Source organism: Chelon labrosus, assembly GCF_963514085.1.
Source record: "Chelon labrosus genome assembly, chromosome: 7".
Classification (NCBI taxonomy): Eukaryota; Metazoa; Chordata; class Actinopteri; order Mugiliformes; family Mugilidae; genus Chelon; species Chelon labrosus.
The window spans coordinates 27,821,927-27,835,238 of NC_140343.1; the positions used below are offsets into that span (position 1 = coordinate 27,821,927).

Genomic DNA, 13,312 nt, shown 5'->3' on the forward strand with positions numbered 1-13,312 from the left:
TCACATATGTAAAAACATGCAAATAAACTGTAAAATGAGTGGTCTGTTTAGCCACATGTATACACAAGGGAAGAAACTGGATGGGAAATAGGTTGTGGATGGTTGTAGCATTACAATGCATATGCATGTCCCTGACAGAACGTTTATCTTATTATGCAGAGTTGATGCAGACAGAGATGCACCACGTGCGAACACTGAAGATAATGCTTCGTGTGTACGTCCGAGAGTTGAAGGAGAACCTCCAGATGGACTCGGGCAGGCTGGACTGCCTGTTCCCCCGCCTGGAAAGTCTTCTTGATCTTCACACACATTTCCTGTCTCGTCTCAAAGAGCGCCGCCGAGAAAACCTCGTCCCACCCAGCGACAGGAACTATACCATAAACAGAGTGGCCGATATTTTAATCAGTCAGGTAGGGACGAGATAAAGAGCATGTGCAACGATGACACGCATGCATGCAAATGGCCTTCTTTGATTTCTTTAAATAAATTGTTACAGTTACACATTAACAATGTGATGCACAATCTTTATTCGCGCACCATGATCCATGTGAAGCAATGGCATTGTTTGGAAAACCTGCACACAGCCAGAACAGTTATCTGTCTGGAAATGACAGTTTCTTTGTTCTCCAGTTCTCAGGTGAAATAGGAGAAAGGATGAAGGACAGTTACGGAGACTTCTGCAGTCACCACCCTGAAGCTGTCAGCTACTATAAAGATCAGCTGCACAACAACAAAAAGTTCCTAAACATCATACGGGTTAGTTACTTACTTTAGAATTCTTGTCATTTCCCAGAGAAGTTTTAATTTCCCTACCTCTGTTGAACAGCATTTTAATTACACATGCAGTCTAATAAACATGAAATCAAATGTTTTTCTACTTCTCAGAAAATCAACAACCTTTCCATTGTGCGGAGGTTAGGAGTGACTGAGTGTATTTTGTTGGTGACACAGCGGATTACCAAGTACCCAGTACTAGTGGAGCGCATTCTGCACAACACTGAAGGTCTTTCACTTAAATAAATCATAATTACTGTCCAGAATGACTTAAAATAACTTGTCGGTGTCTCCAGAGTTAGAAGTTTATTTATTTTATTTTATTTTTTTCTGTTTGTAGCTAGTACAGACGAGCACGAGGAACTGACTCGGGCGCTGGGTCTGATTAAAGACACCATCGTACAGGTGGACGCGCTGGTTAATCTCCATGAGAAGAACTCTAGACTCCGAGACATACACATCAAGTTGGAGCCAAAGGCGCTGGGAAAAATCAAAGACGGCAGAGTGTTTCGCAGGGAGGACCTTGCACAGGGCAGGAGGCGGCTGCTTCATGAGGGTACAGTCAGCTGGAAAGCTGCTTCTGGCAGACTCAAAGGTATGGTATGACACTTTTCTCACCTGCTATCGAGGATGCATACGAGGATTCTGTTCCTGTTATAATGAAATTAATAATACATCAGTGTGTGTAGGCTGCCATCACCTCCATTTCTGTCATCTTCTCAGATATTCTTGCGGTGCTGCTGTCAGATGTGTTGCTCTTGCTACAAGAGAAGGATCAAAGATACATATTTGCCACAGTGGTGAGTGATTTATCTTAATTTTTCTGTCAGTATGACACTAATACAAAATGTGTATCAGAGGAATACTCTAAATGAGTAACATGTGAATGGGAGCAGAATTGTGCCATACTAAGTCATACATGACTGATTGTTCTGTCTTCGGTACTTGAAATAAAAGACATGTCCTCTCCTATATTCCTTCCTCTCTTTTCCTCTCTTTATTTTTATTCATCACACCAGGATAACAAGCCATCAGTCATATCTCTCCAGAAACTAATAGTCAGGGAGGTGGCCCATGAGGAGAAAGCCATGTTTCTTATCTGTGCCTCTTCCAATGAGCCAGAGATGTATGAGATCCACACCACCTCCAAGGAGGAGCGAAACACTTGGATGACAAACATACGGCAAGCTGTTGAGAGGTAGCTGCAGTTACATGGAAACATGATTTTTCTGGTGTGCAAAGAGACTCCTCTTTGTTATCACCACACTTCTATTTTTCACCTTAGGAAATATTTTAGACATTGTGAATACTGTGTTGTTCCTGTGTCTGCTCAGTTCACCCAGATGAAACAACGAATTCATAGGAGTGTTACTCAATTTACTTTCTTTGTCTCTCCACTTTCCCACCTGCCCTGGCATTTTATCAGCTGTCCTCACACAGAGGAGAGGTTGTTCAGTGAGGAGGAAGAGGCGCGAGCTTCCAGGTGTAAAGAATTTCAAGGTAACTACAGCTCAAATAACACTGATGGACACCAAGAAATAATCCAGTGTGGTAGGCCACTAGGAGGTGCTGTTACGTTACATTAACCTTAAATCGTTAGAAGTTGATTTCATTTAGTTTCCTGGATTAAAGCTGTTTTATTATGCATTAATTTACAGGCAAGGCTGTTCAAAAGACTGCAGAATATTTTTTTGTTTTCTCTTCTTCTTCCTCTGACAGCTGCAGTAATAGACTTGTGACACATTGTGTCATGTGTCTTATTGTATTTAATATTTTCTATTGTAGAGCGGCTGAGCCAGAAGGATGCAGTGATAGTACAGGCTCTTACTGAGAAGCTGCAGCTGTTTGCAGACATGACAGAGTCTGTGACAGGCCTCGAGGACACATCTTCACGTTCTCGACTGTTGCTTCGAGGAGATATGTCTGATCTCCAGCAGGGGGAGGCCCTACTCAAAGGAGCCATCACTGAGGGTAAGGCAGTGCCACATTATATGCTATACATTCAGGCATGGCACCGAGCTTTATGTTCTCTGCATCTTTTTTTAATTTTTTTAAATTATTTTTTTTTTTATTACAATGTCTTGTTTTTGTTAATTGTTTGACCTTAGTGGAGAACCTTCAGAACTTGCTGCAATCTGGAGTGAGGGAGGATGCTCCACCCTCTCGGATGGAGGAAGGTTGCGGCTCTGGGGTTCTGCCCAGGCGAGCGGAGACCTTTGGGGGCTATGACAGCAGCCCCGCCAACCTTAGTAAGAGTGAGTGTGGCACTCTCCATGCCCAGAGGAAGTCTACCATCTAATTTTAACTTGTATTTCAGTGGTCTTTAATGCAATTATAATAAATTTAATAAATTGGACACTTTTTCCAAATACTTTTTGATGTATTTATTGGGTGGAATGGTTCATGAACTAGCTGTGGATGCAATTTACATATGCAGTCACTTGCTGCAGGTTCATTAGGTGTACTAATGAAAACAAATGGAATCTAATATAACAGTCCTGCACTAAATCCACTTCTTGACTGTTTCAATATTCAGTTTATGTTTAAAGAGTGTCAGTGTAGTAATTTAACTGTATGTTCATTTTGGAGGATGGTTAAACTTGACTGAATTAAACACTAAAGTGTCGTTGTTATCTAGCCTAACCCAATGACATAAATGGGGTTGACAAAATATTAGAAATGTGTGGGTGTGGGTGCACAATTCACAACACAATTCAACAGTACCACAAACCACAGCCTCCAAAATGAAAACACAGTTCAATCAACAGCTCCCTCAGTTATTTGAATATATGTGTATATATACGTATATATGTGTTGTTTCTGTGCAACTATCTTTGATTATAAATGTTTGTCTTCAAGTCAGCTTGTTTTAATTGTCTGCGATCTGTTTTTGTTGCTGCGCTTGTCTGTGTGTATTGGTGTTGCCGTGTCTGTGCCAGATGGCAGTGTGAAGAAGAACTTTTCTGGCGAGTCTAGAAACAGAGACAGGAATCAAAGAGCTAGCTCTGACCCTCAGCTTAAAGACCTCTGTGGCAGCCACACCCTGGAGCAGACGGTATGGGCTCCACACCCACACACACACACACACACACGCACACGCACACACGCATACGCTATATCTTGGAATGAGTCACCGTATTATTTCCTGTAAATAGTAATAACCTGACCAAGTGATCTGGAAAGTTTCCACATTCTGATGTTTACTGTAACCCTGTTCTCGCAGGTCACTTCATTTGTTTATAAATAGATAATGTTTGGAGCAAAATGTTTATCCAGGCTTTAATTTAATTCCAGTAAACCCTGGTCCTTGATAATAATCAGGCACTCTTAATATAACAACATGTCGGTGACAATGAGCAGTGTTACGTGCTGTCACAGGATGTTTTTTGAGAATTACAGTGCTATAAAAGGTTTCATAAAAACTTTGCATAGCCATTTTGTTTTAATTCCTCCAAAGCAGAAAGAAAAAAATAACAAATATTTGATTTATATTTAATATGTTTTGCTGCCCAGCTTTCATATGGAGGTTGTAGATATTTTCCCTCATTATGACTAATAAGAGACTAAAATCTCCTTTAGATTTTAGTCTGTAAGGTGGACAGAAATGAAATCACATATTGCCACAACAAATTTCTAATATTTTAACAGCACCTTTATTGTACTGAGTGTTTGACTTCCTATGTGTCTGACTGTTACTGCTAAGGTTGATGAGAGCTGCTGCTCTCCTGCCAGATGGAACCACATCTCGTCCGACTCTTTCCCCGAGGCTGAGGTAGGCTTCTCTTCTCGTATCTGTCACCTTGTGCTGAACAACACTGTTAGAATTAATATTCATAACCATACATGCTGTACTGAAAAGTTGTACCCAGGAGGTGCTTGCTAATCCAATGAAATGTTGCATTGTTTTGTTGATGCTGGTGCTTATTTGATTATGTTAACCTTGTCTGTTTTTTGACATTATAGTTCTTTGACAGAGTGCTGATGCTCTCCCAGAGGCTCTACAGCCTGCAGGTAATAGAATCCCCTCCCTCTCAACTGCTTGTGCTCTAATACCTGAAAATGTTCACAAATAAGCCTAAATGAACCTCGTGGGATATTCTGTGTGTTTGCGTACACGTTTCAGTTCCGTATTGTAACTACTAACCATCATCACCGTCTGTGTACAAAGTTCATGTGTGTTATCTCATGGCCTTGTGTTAATTTTGCCCATGTCTGTCTGTCTCCATCTTCAGGCCATCATATCACAGCAGGACAGTCACATTGAGCTGCAGCGGGCCTCCCTGCCGGGCCGTCACAGGGGGAACGTTCTCCTGGAGCAGGAAAAGCAGCGGACTCTGGCCCTGCAGAGAGAAGAGCTGGCCAGCTTCCACAAGCTGCAGTCTCAGCACAGGCAGCAGCAGCAGCGCTGGGAGAAGGAGCGGGAGAGACACCGCCAGCAAGTCGAGGCCACCGAGGCCAGGTTACGGCAAAGGGAGGAGGAGTGCAGACGTTTGGAGGTGAAGTGCTCTGTGCTACCTGCCGGCTGCAGATGGCATTAGATGTGTGAACGAGTCTGAATATAACAAACTTGCTGTACAAGATTCTGATTCCATTGCGCGGTGCTTGATTGACATTGCTTGTATTTTTTTTAAATGCAGGAGCATCTTGCAAAGGAGAGGGAGGAGCTGGACAGACAGAGGGAGACGTACCAGGAGGACCTGGAGAGACTGAGAGAGTCCACCAGAGCTGTGGAGAAAGAGAAGGAACGTCTGGAACACTTGAAGAAGTTCAAAAGGAAGACTATTGAGGTGGGGGACCTGTGGTGGCGGCGGTGATGATTATGGTCTTACACAGACTAAAAACAACAAACTTGTTAATAGACATAAAAAAAATTAGAAACAGTCTGTCTTGTGTTAACAGAAAAGGTTCATAATACAAGACTATATGTAGCTATTGATAGTAGCAATATTATTTTGTTCATTTCAAATTATTTAAAAAGTAAAGGACAAAGGGTCATAAACAGATGTTAATGCCGTTGATATGTGCATACACAGATGCAAGCTCAGTCAGTATTGATGTGGGAATTACCAGACACCACGATGCAATATTATTTCAGTTTTAAATTATGTTATATAAAGCGGGTAAAATAAGTATTCAACACGTCACCATTTCTCTCTGTAAATATCTTTCTAAAGATGCAATTGACATTAAAAAGATACGTGGACCGTAGATGTCCATAAAGTTATTAAGTACTTTATCCCTAGGGAAATTTGGTGTCCAGTAGCTTCATCACATAGAAACAGATATGAAATATATATATCTGTATATAAAAAAAATATACAGTAGTATCATTGATGACTGCAGTCCAGTTGGTTCGTCGTAGGCAGGCGTTATAGAGTCATATGGCCTGAGGGATAAACAACCCTCTCAACCTGTCTGTGGCGCAGGACAGAGACAGCAGCCTGTCAGTCTTTACTGAATAAAAACACGTGTTGCCTTCTTGGCTATTACAGGTAATTCGAACAATACAACTGCTCTAGTTTGGAGAACATGGGACAGCAGTTGCTAATCCTGAGCATTTCAGTTATTATATTATATACTGCTAATTCAATTTAAAGGTTACTTTGGTTCAAAATTCATTTGAAAGGTACAGTAATTTAAATTGAAGGTTATAGTTGAGTGTATTATTGCATCTTTAATGTTTGGAAGGAGGGACATGAGGACAAGGTAATACCAGGGGCAGTTGTTAGACTTTATTGATCCACAAGGTCACAGTTGCACATAGAAACTCCTGAGAACCATTAGAAAAATAGGTGTAAGATAAAATAAAATATATATAAGTAAAAATATAAAAGTAAAATTAAAAATATAAGTAAAATTAAAAATAAAATAAAATGGTATAAGCAAAAAAATATCAAAATTTGCATATTTACAAATGTACAAGAAATAGAGATAGAAGTAAATACGTGCCATATACATAAGAAGGATAAATAAGGTGCAATAATGTGGATGGAGGAACATGAACAGGAATAACATGTTAACATAACAATTGTCTGTTACAGAAAGGTGAGGTGTTGTACAATTACTCAGAATTACTCACTGGATAAATAGCAAGGGACTTTCCTGTCCTTCCCTTTCAGTGTTTCACTGCTTTTTGTTCCAGTTTCTGTTTATTCCAAACCTTTATGTACCGTGGCTCTTTTTGTCTTCTTTGGGCATTACTCATGCACCCACATTCCTCTGTTACTGGAGCACCTAAAGCACTGAAATACCAAATATACAGCATTGTAAAACAATTATATTCAACTTCATACTGGAGCATTTTATTTCATTTTCAAAGATTTGTTTAAAAATGTGGCTGCAAATTTCTAGATTGACACACAAGACGACCATATCCTTCTGTCACATCTCACCTTTCTGTAGTGTAATATCCTTTCATCTCCTTTCTCATCACCCACAAGAATTACATTTCACATTGTTGCTTTGGTAAATTAGACTGAGGACCTACAGACATCCCCCACAGTGCAGTTTGAAACATAAATAATCTGCTGCAGGAGCTTTTAGTTTCCTCCACCTGTTTCATAGATGTAATGATAAACACATATACAACTGAATACATTTCTGACAAATCAACCTCCTGAAACAAGCAGTCTGTCTTCACCTCCCTTCTACCTCTTTGCCACTCCCTTTCCCTCCCTGTGTTTCTTTACTTGTCTTTCTCTGCTTGCACTACAATGCAGGCCATTGTTTGTGAGTTTCATGGGAGAGGAGAGCCGAGAAAGATCCACTGACTGTAATTTCATGCCTGGTGCTAACAGCAATGTCAAGGAGTCACTCTAAAGCTACTTAATATCAGCCTTTAGTGTCTTCAAAGCCCAGTTGTTAAGTGCGTTCAAAGACCCACTCACAGTTTGATTTGCATTTACTGAGACGAGCTGAGGAGATGTAAGGCTTATTGTGTTGCCTTCAAAGTTTTATCTTGATAGTTGATAGTTGATATCTTGATTGTTATTTTTGCATCAAACCAAAAGAACAACCCACTTGTGATTCTGTCATTTGGAGGAATCCATGTAAAACATGCTGAATTATGTTACATTCACTCTGACTAATGCTCCCACATATAAGAAAGCCCAAACCTTTCGGCATAGTGAGTCATTGGATTGCTATTTTTCAGAAAAATGTAATGCACCATTTTTTTTTTGCAACTTTGCTTTTATAGCTCAACTCATAGCTTCATCAGACATCTGGCAAATTATTTGTTATGCATTTTTCTGTCATTTTAATGATTTAATTTCAGGCCTCTCAATGTCCTCAGTTAGCTGGAGTCTTGACTGCAGACATACACAAACAGAACCAGCTGACATAAATGATCATTACTGGCTACAGAAGGCCTTTGACTGTGAGTTGTATCTAGAATACTTCACAGCGACTCCTGGAAAACCACAGCCCCTAGTTCTATGAAGCAGTGGAGCCTTCGGCTGAACTGACCTAATCTTCTGTGATGAATAATGCTCTTCTAATTAGAGGCCCTGACTGAAACAGTTCAGATGAATAAGATTTGTGTGCAGCTTGTTTGTTCCATGAACTGCAGGATAAGGTCTAAAACAGATCATATCTCGACCCTATCGCCACCCCATTAATTTATGCCCGTAATATTCATTTTAGACCATTTAAGTGGTGCCTTTGCGTGTATTGTACACATGCATGGGTTGCGGTTCTTTACTGCTGACTGTGCTATGGGACTTTCTGGTTGCGGTTTTCAGAGATTTGGAAGTGGTTTCTTCCTCTGCTGCGTCAAACACATCAAAGTGTCTTTTCATTAGCTGCAGCCACAGCATCTGTTCCAGGCTCGCAGCCAACCTGATATCAACAGACATTTAATCACCACCACCCAAAATTAAGACTCATCAGCAAACCCTGAGAGCTATGATTAGACCTCATAAAAAGAGATGTGCTAAACATGTGTGTGTTTGTGTGTGCCTTTCCTAACATATGTGAGCGTTTGAGGACAAACTGTGCCAGTTGTGGCATGTCCTGACTTCAGAGAAACTTTTCTTTCATCTGTTATCTCATCTGATCATCGTTGGCCCCATGATTTTTATTGGCTCTGACCCAGGACAGCGTTTTCCGATTACACAATTATCTCATGAATCTTGAATCATGAAGTGCATGCATTACCTAGGTTATAGTTTTTGAGGTCAGTGGTTGAATTGGTGTGTACAAAATCAATGCGAAAGAATAACATCCAGAAAACTGGATTGGGCATCAGTGAACAACCGCTATTTTTCCTTTACTGACTTTGTGGAGATGCCTTTGGACAAGGGTCTCCTTTTAACAACCATTTCTAGCTCCTGTTTTTGCTTAAGAGCAGAAAACTATAAACCTGATTTTCCACCTCATGTAGCAACATGAACATGACAGAAAATATTGCTCTGGGAAACAGTGCAAAAGTCAATGTCGCTCATAAAACGGTGACCTGTAGCTAAGCCTTCTCCACAGTGAGTTATCTCCATCCCCTCTGTGACCTTACTTTCTGGATTTACAACGCTGTTGTCAAACTGTGTTTTTCTGTGAGAAAAACTCCAATAAATAACACCATCATCATGTACACATAGACACAGCTAAGTGTCTGTGACATGCTTCTTCTATAATCAGCTGGTAGCAGTTGCTTCATGGAGCAGAACACCAAGCTGGAGGGCAGATATTTTCTCTGAGCCATCTGTCACTGTAGCTATTCCCCACCTGTAAGCTGTACACTCTGCTATTTTGTCTTTAACCAAAATATTTCCAGGTTTAAGGTGCCTTATCATTTGCTCTGTAATAGGAACAATTACTCTTCTGGAGATAAGCTGTAGGCCTCCTCTGTTATTTTGATCATTAATTGCTGCTTTTATGACTTCAGCTTACAGTTGTCTGCAATCTACATTGTTACAGTAATAAGCATTGAGCGATTATAGAGGCTATAAATGTTTACAGTATCATAGTTTAACAACTGGGCTCTGCCATCACATCTCTTGATTTGTCTAACAAAGCATCTAAATGCAAAAATATTCAGTTTATAATAATATAACACCAAGAATAGCTACAGATTCCCACCTTTAAGAATAACCTTTCCAAATGTTTATTTTTGTTTGACAGATTATACAGCAACAAATATTTCAGTAATTGATTGATAGTTCAGTTTGTTTTCAAAGTAATATTTTAAAAATTGACTCAATCTTTGCTGGTCTTAAGTCCTAAAATCTGTTAAAAACATCCAGCATAGCTCCCCAGAGTCCTCAGAATCTCTACTGTACGTCTTCAATGATTTGTTCCAATGATGTATTGCCAAAACACACTGGGGTAGATTTTAAGCAGATAATGTTTCATCTTTTAGATTGTTAATGGACTTAAACGTTATTAAAATAGTTTTTCTTAGTAATTTTGTCAGATGAGTAATTGCTCAACCAAGTATCATACAGCATAGTATTTATTCTGTGTAATTAGCACATTTTTGGAGTGTATGAATTATTTAGACACCGTTTGATTTTGGATTAGGCATATTTAGCCTACAGGGGTTGCTTATCTTATTAATCCACCCTGGATCAGAGCTGCTCTTGCCTTAGACAAACAGTTTTTAAGTCATATTTTTAAACATGACGGTTAAGTAGTCCAGGTAAGGTTCACCCAACCAGTGTGGACGTCTCGGCGTCGTTTGTGTTCAAGGTAACACACTGGGAAGTGTTTGTGGAGATATGTATAATATGGGTGTATCCAGGCAGTTTTTAGGATGAGAGGAACCTGGCTGTATAATTAGCCACTCCAGACCTTTCATTAACAGAACCCGCTCGAAGGCAGCCACTGCTAATTGTTTATGTGCTGTCAGTCAGGGCTCTTTGTGCTCTGCAGATTCCGCACAGTTTACTGCCCTGGAAACCTCCTGTTTGTGCCACCTAAAGTCGATCACCTTGTTGTGGGACAATGGAACATCTGTGTGTCAAGATGAGTGAGTAAGTGCTGAAAGAGGAGAAGTTATGGAGGAAAGGGAGGTCAGGGAAGGATTTAGGGAGACTTTCCCAACAGAAGGGCCCCTGTCTGCCTCAGGTCCTGCCATCAACTGCAGTCTCCACACAAACAGTCAGATTGAGTCTGCCCTTCATGCCTTGTAAAACACTGTCACCATGCATTCCTCATAGCCACAGGAACTATTCAGCATCATCATCAATCAAGTTGCATGTGGGCTGAATACCAAATAGAACAGTTGTTTACTGGTGCCAAACATTAGTCAAAATAAATATAAAGTGGTGTTGCAATATTCTGTTCTATTATTGACAGAGTATTGGAAAGGAAATTAGTTCTTAGAATCCCTATACTTCTATTAGTAGTGCAGAGATTTGTGTAGGTTTTTAGAGAGTTGTAGTCCAATAGAGTTGGTGTCTTGATCAGTTGGAGCAGAAAATATGCAAAAGTGGAAACTTTCTGTCTGACAGTTCTTTATGTTTGGACTTCTTTATTTAATGTGGTATAAATGTGCTCCTGCAACATTAGTGAAACACGTTATTGTAGAATGCATTGTGTTCATGCTTGTTTACATAGTAATTCTTCTAATGGCACGCTGAAAGGAAGCTTTTTATACTTGTAATTCAACACGTGCAGGATTATTAGCACAAACATTACACCACTACATTATTGCAAAACTCTTCCTTTTTGCTCTCACTGAATGCAGGTTGGTTAATAATGTTGTCTCGATCTCTGGGTCGTCTTTCCTTCATTCTAGTAATTAAGTGGACAATGCAGTCAGTGTCTTTTATCCAATGATGTCATGAGAGACATTTTCTTGTTCTTCTGCTTGTCTGACAGACCTGCCTGTTTTCTTAGACACGCCTTTATGTGCATAGGGACTATTAAGGGTTTTAGGTTTCTCATTTTGTCTGTGTATATTCGTGTGTGTGTGTGTCCATTGTCCTTGAGCTTCTTGGAGGAAAAAAAATCAGAAGCTTGCAGCAAACGCACTAAAGTGAGTGCTCAGCAGAAGAGTCCCATGTGTTTCTGATTCCCTCTTTTAGCCCATAAATACTCTGCGCCTCAACAGATTGCATTTCTGTAATGGCATGGCATCATGATTTATGGTGTGTGTATCTGTGTGTCTTCTGCGTGTCTTCTGTGCTCTTGAGAAACTTTTTAAAGTTTGTTTTTCGTCTCATACATTACCCACAGTACAAGCGGCTTATCGAACACACACAGAACATGCAAACACGACGTTCCACAATTTCGATTCTGTACTGAATTGGAGATATGAAAATTTGTAGTGCAGAGTTGGGAAGCCATCCTTTCTGAATTTAAAGTGTTTTGTAATGCTTTTGTAATGTTTCCAACAACAACAAGACTTGAGTCCCCTCTCAGCACATACTAATGCACAGTCCTCTCTCCTCCAGGTGGGTCCTCTGAATGGAGAGTTGCTCAAGTCTTCTGGCCTCACCGGCTCCACCAGTGCCTCAGACTTGCCTCTGCCCCAGAAGCCCCTGGTCCGTAGCAGCTTGTCCGTATCACCCGCCGACTATCCAGAACGTCCAGAGTTGATGTCGCGGCGGGAGACGGGCTCTTCCACTCTGCCGCTGAAAACAGAAGTCCCGCTCCATCTCTTCAGCACCACCAACCAGCAGCACAAACCAGTCGGGGTGCAGCAGCAGATCCCCACAAAACTGGCCGCGATCAACAGCAGCAAAGGGAAAGGAGGCAAGAGTGGCAAAGCCTCACATCGCACTGACAGCGCTGGTAAGGAGTCAGGCGTCAAATGCTGAGGTCATCATCAGTTGGTGACAAAGACTATCTTGACATTAAATGGTTTCAGGGTGAATCCAAGTATATCAGAGAGATGGCAAAATCTGACTTGTCAAATAAGTCAAGTATAATACAAGGGGATCACACTTCTGAGAGACATTGAAACTATTTTTGGATATTTTTGCTTTCTTTCTTTCTTGCAACACATAGCAAATTCAGGCTGCTGCATTTTTTTCTTGTTTAGTCTTGTAGATGATGTTTATCAGTGCAGTACGTTCCTGTTAAATTTTTCTTGCCTTCTGTTTGTTGACATAAGCTTGACCTGATCAGCCTTATTAAGTCACATTAGCTGTCTAAATTGGATTATCCCTCTGAGTTATCAAAAAGTGGCCTGAGTAACGCTCTGATTTACTAATGTAATCTAATTTTGCAATTAAATTAATCCTGCGGCTGTTTGTCTCTTGTTTTCTTCCCAGCCTCAGTAGACATGAAGCAGATGCTCCCGCTGAAACTGTCCGTCAGAGAGGACAACACCCAAAAGGCCAAGCGCTCCATCAGCCCCCACCAGCAGCTCCCGATCTCAGCTCCTCCTCAGTCCCACTCCATCCATCACCACACAGGTATCTTTCTGCACACTCACTTCCTCCGTTGCTCAGTCAGAGCAAACCCAAACACAATCTCCTCTTGTCCGTCTTTGCCTGTTCCATTATTAATCTTTGTTCTCACGGACACAAACACAAGACACACACATTATCCACCAGGGCAAACCTAACCCTACCCGATCACATTCCTCTCTAAA

At 40.7% G+C, this 13,312-nt stretch overlaps 1 protein-coding gene across 1 annotated transcript in view; it reads left to right on the forward strand.

Moving 5' to 3' along the window:
- The window catches only part of arhgef18b (rho/rac guanine nucleotide exchange factor (GEF) 18b), a 35,727-nt gene that overhangs the window by 18,038 nt on the left and 4,377 nt on the right, over nucleotides 1-13,312 (forward strand). The window contains exons 12-27 of the mRNA XM_084547761.1: nucleotides 160-410; nucleotides 631-756; nucleotides 886-1,003; nucleotides 1,115-1,369; nucleotides 1,498-1,574; nucleotides 1,794-1,972; nucleotides 2,201-2,274; nucleotides 2,560-2,745; nucleotides 2,883-3,029; nucleotides 3,714-3,829; nucleotides 4,478-4,546; nucleotides 4,738-4,785; nucleotides 5,007-5,270; nucleotides 5,412-5,561; nucleotides 12,168-12,507; nucleotides 12,990-13,133. Of these exons, the coding sequence (XP_084403887.1) occupies nucleotides 160-410; nucleotides 631-756; nucleotides 886-1,003; nucleotides 1,115-1,369; nucleotides 1,498-1,574; nucleotides 1,794-1,972; nucleotides 2,201-2,274; nucleotides 2,560-2,745; nucleotides 2,883-3,029; nucleotides 3,714-3,829; nucleotides 4,478-4,546; nucleotides 4,738-4,785; nucleotides 5,007-5,270; nucleotides 5,412-5,561; nucleotides 12,168-12,507; nucleotides 12,990-13,133 (2,544 nt within the window). The remainder of the gene's footprint in view (nucleotides 1-159; nucleotides 411-630; nucleotides 757-885; nucleotides 1,004-1,114; nucleotides 1,370-1,497; nucleotides 1,575-1,793; nucleotides 1,973-2,200; nucleotides 2,275-2,559; nucleotides 2,746-2,882; nucleotides 3,030-3,713; nucleotides 3,830-4,477; nucleotides 4,547-4,737; nucleotides 4,786-5,006; nucleotides 5,271-5,411; nucleotides 5,562-12,167; nucleotides 12,508-12,989; nucleotides 13,134-13,312) is intronic.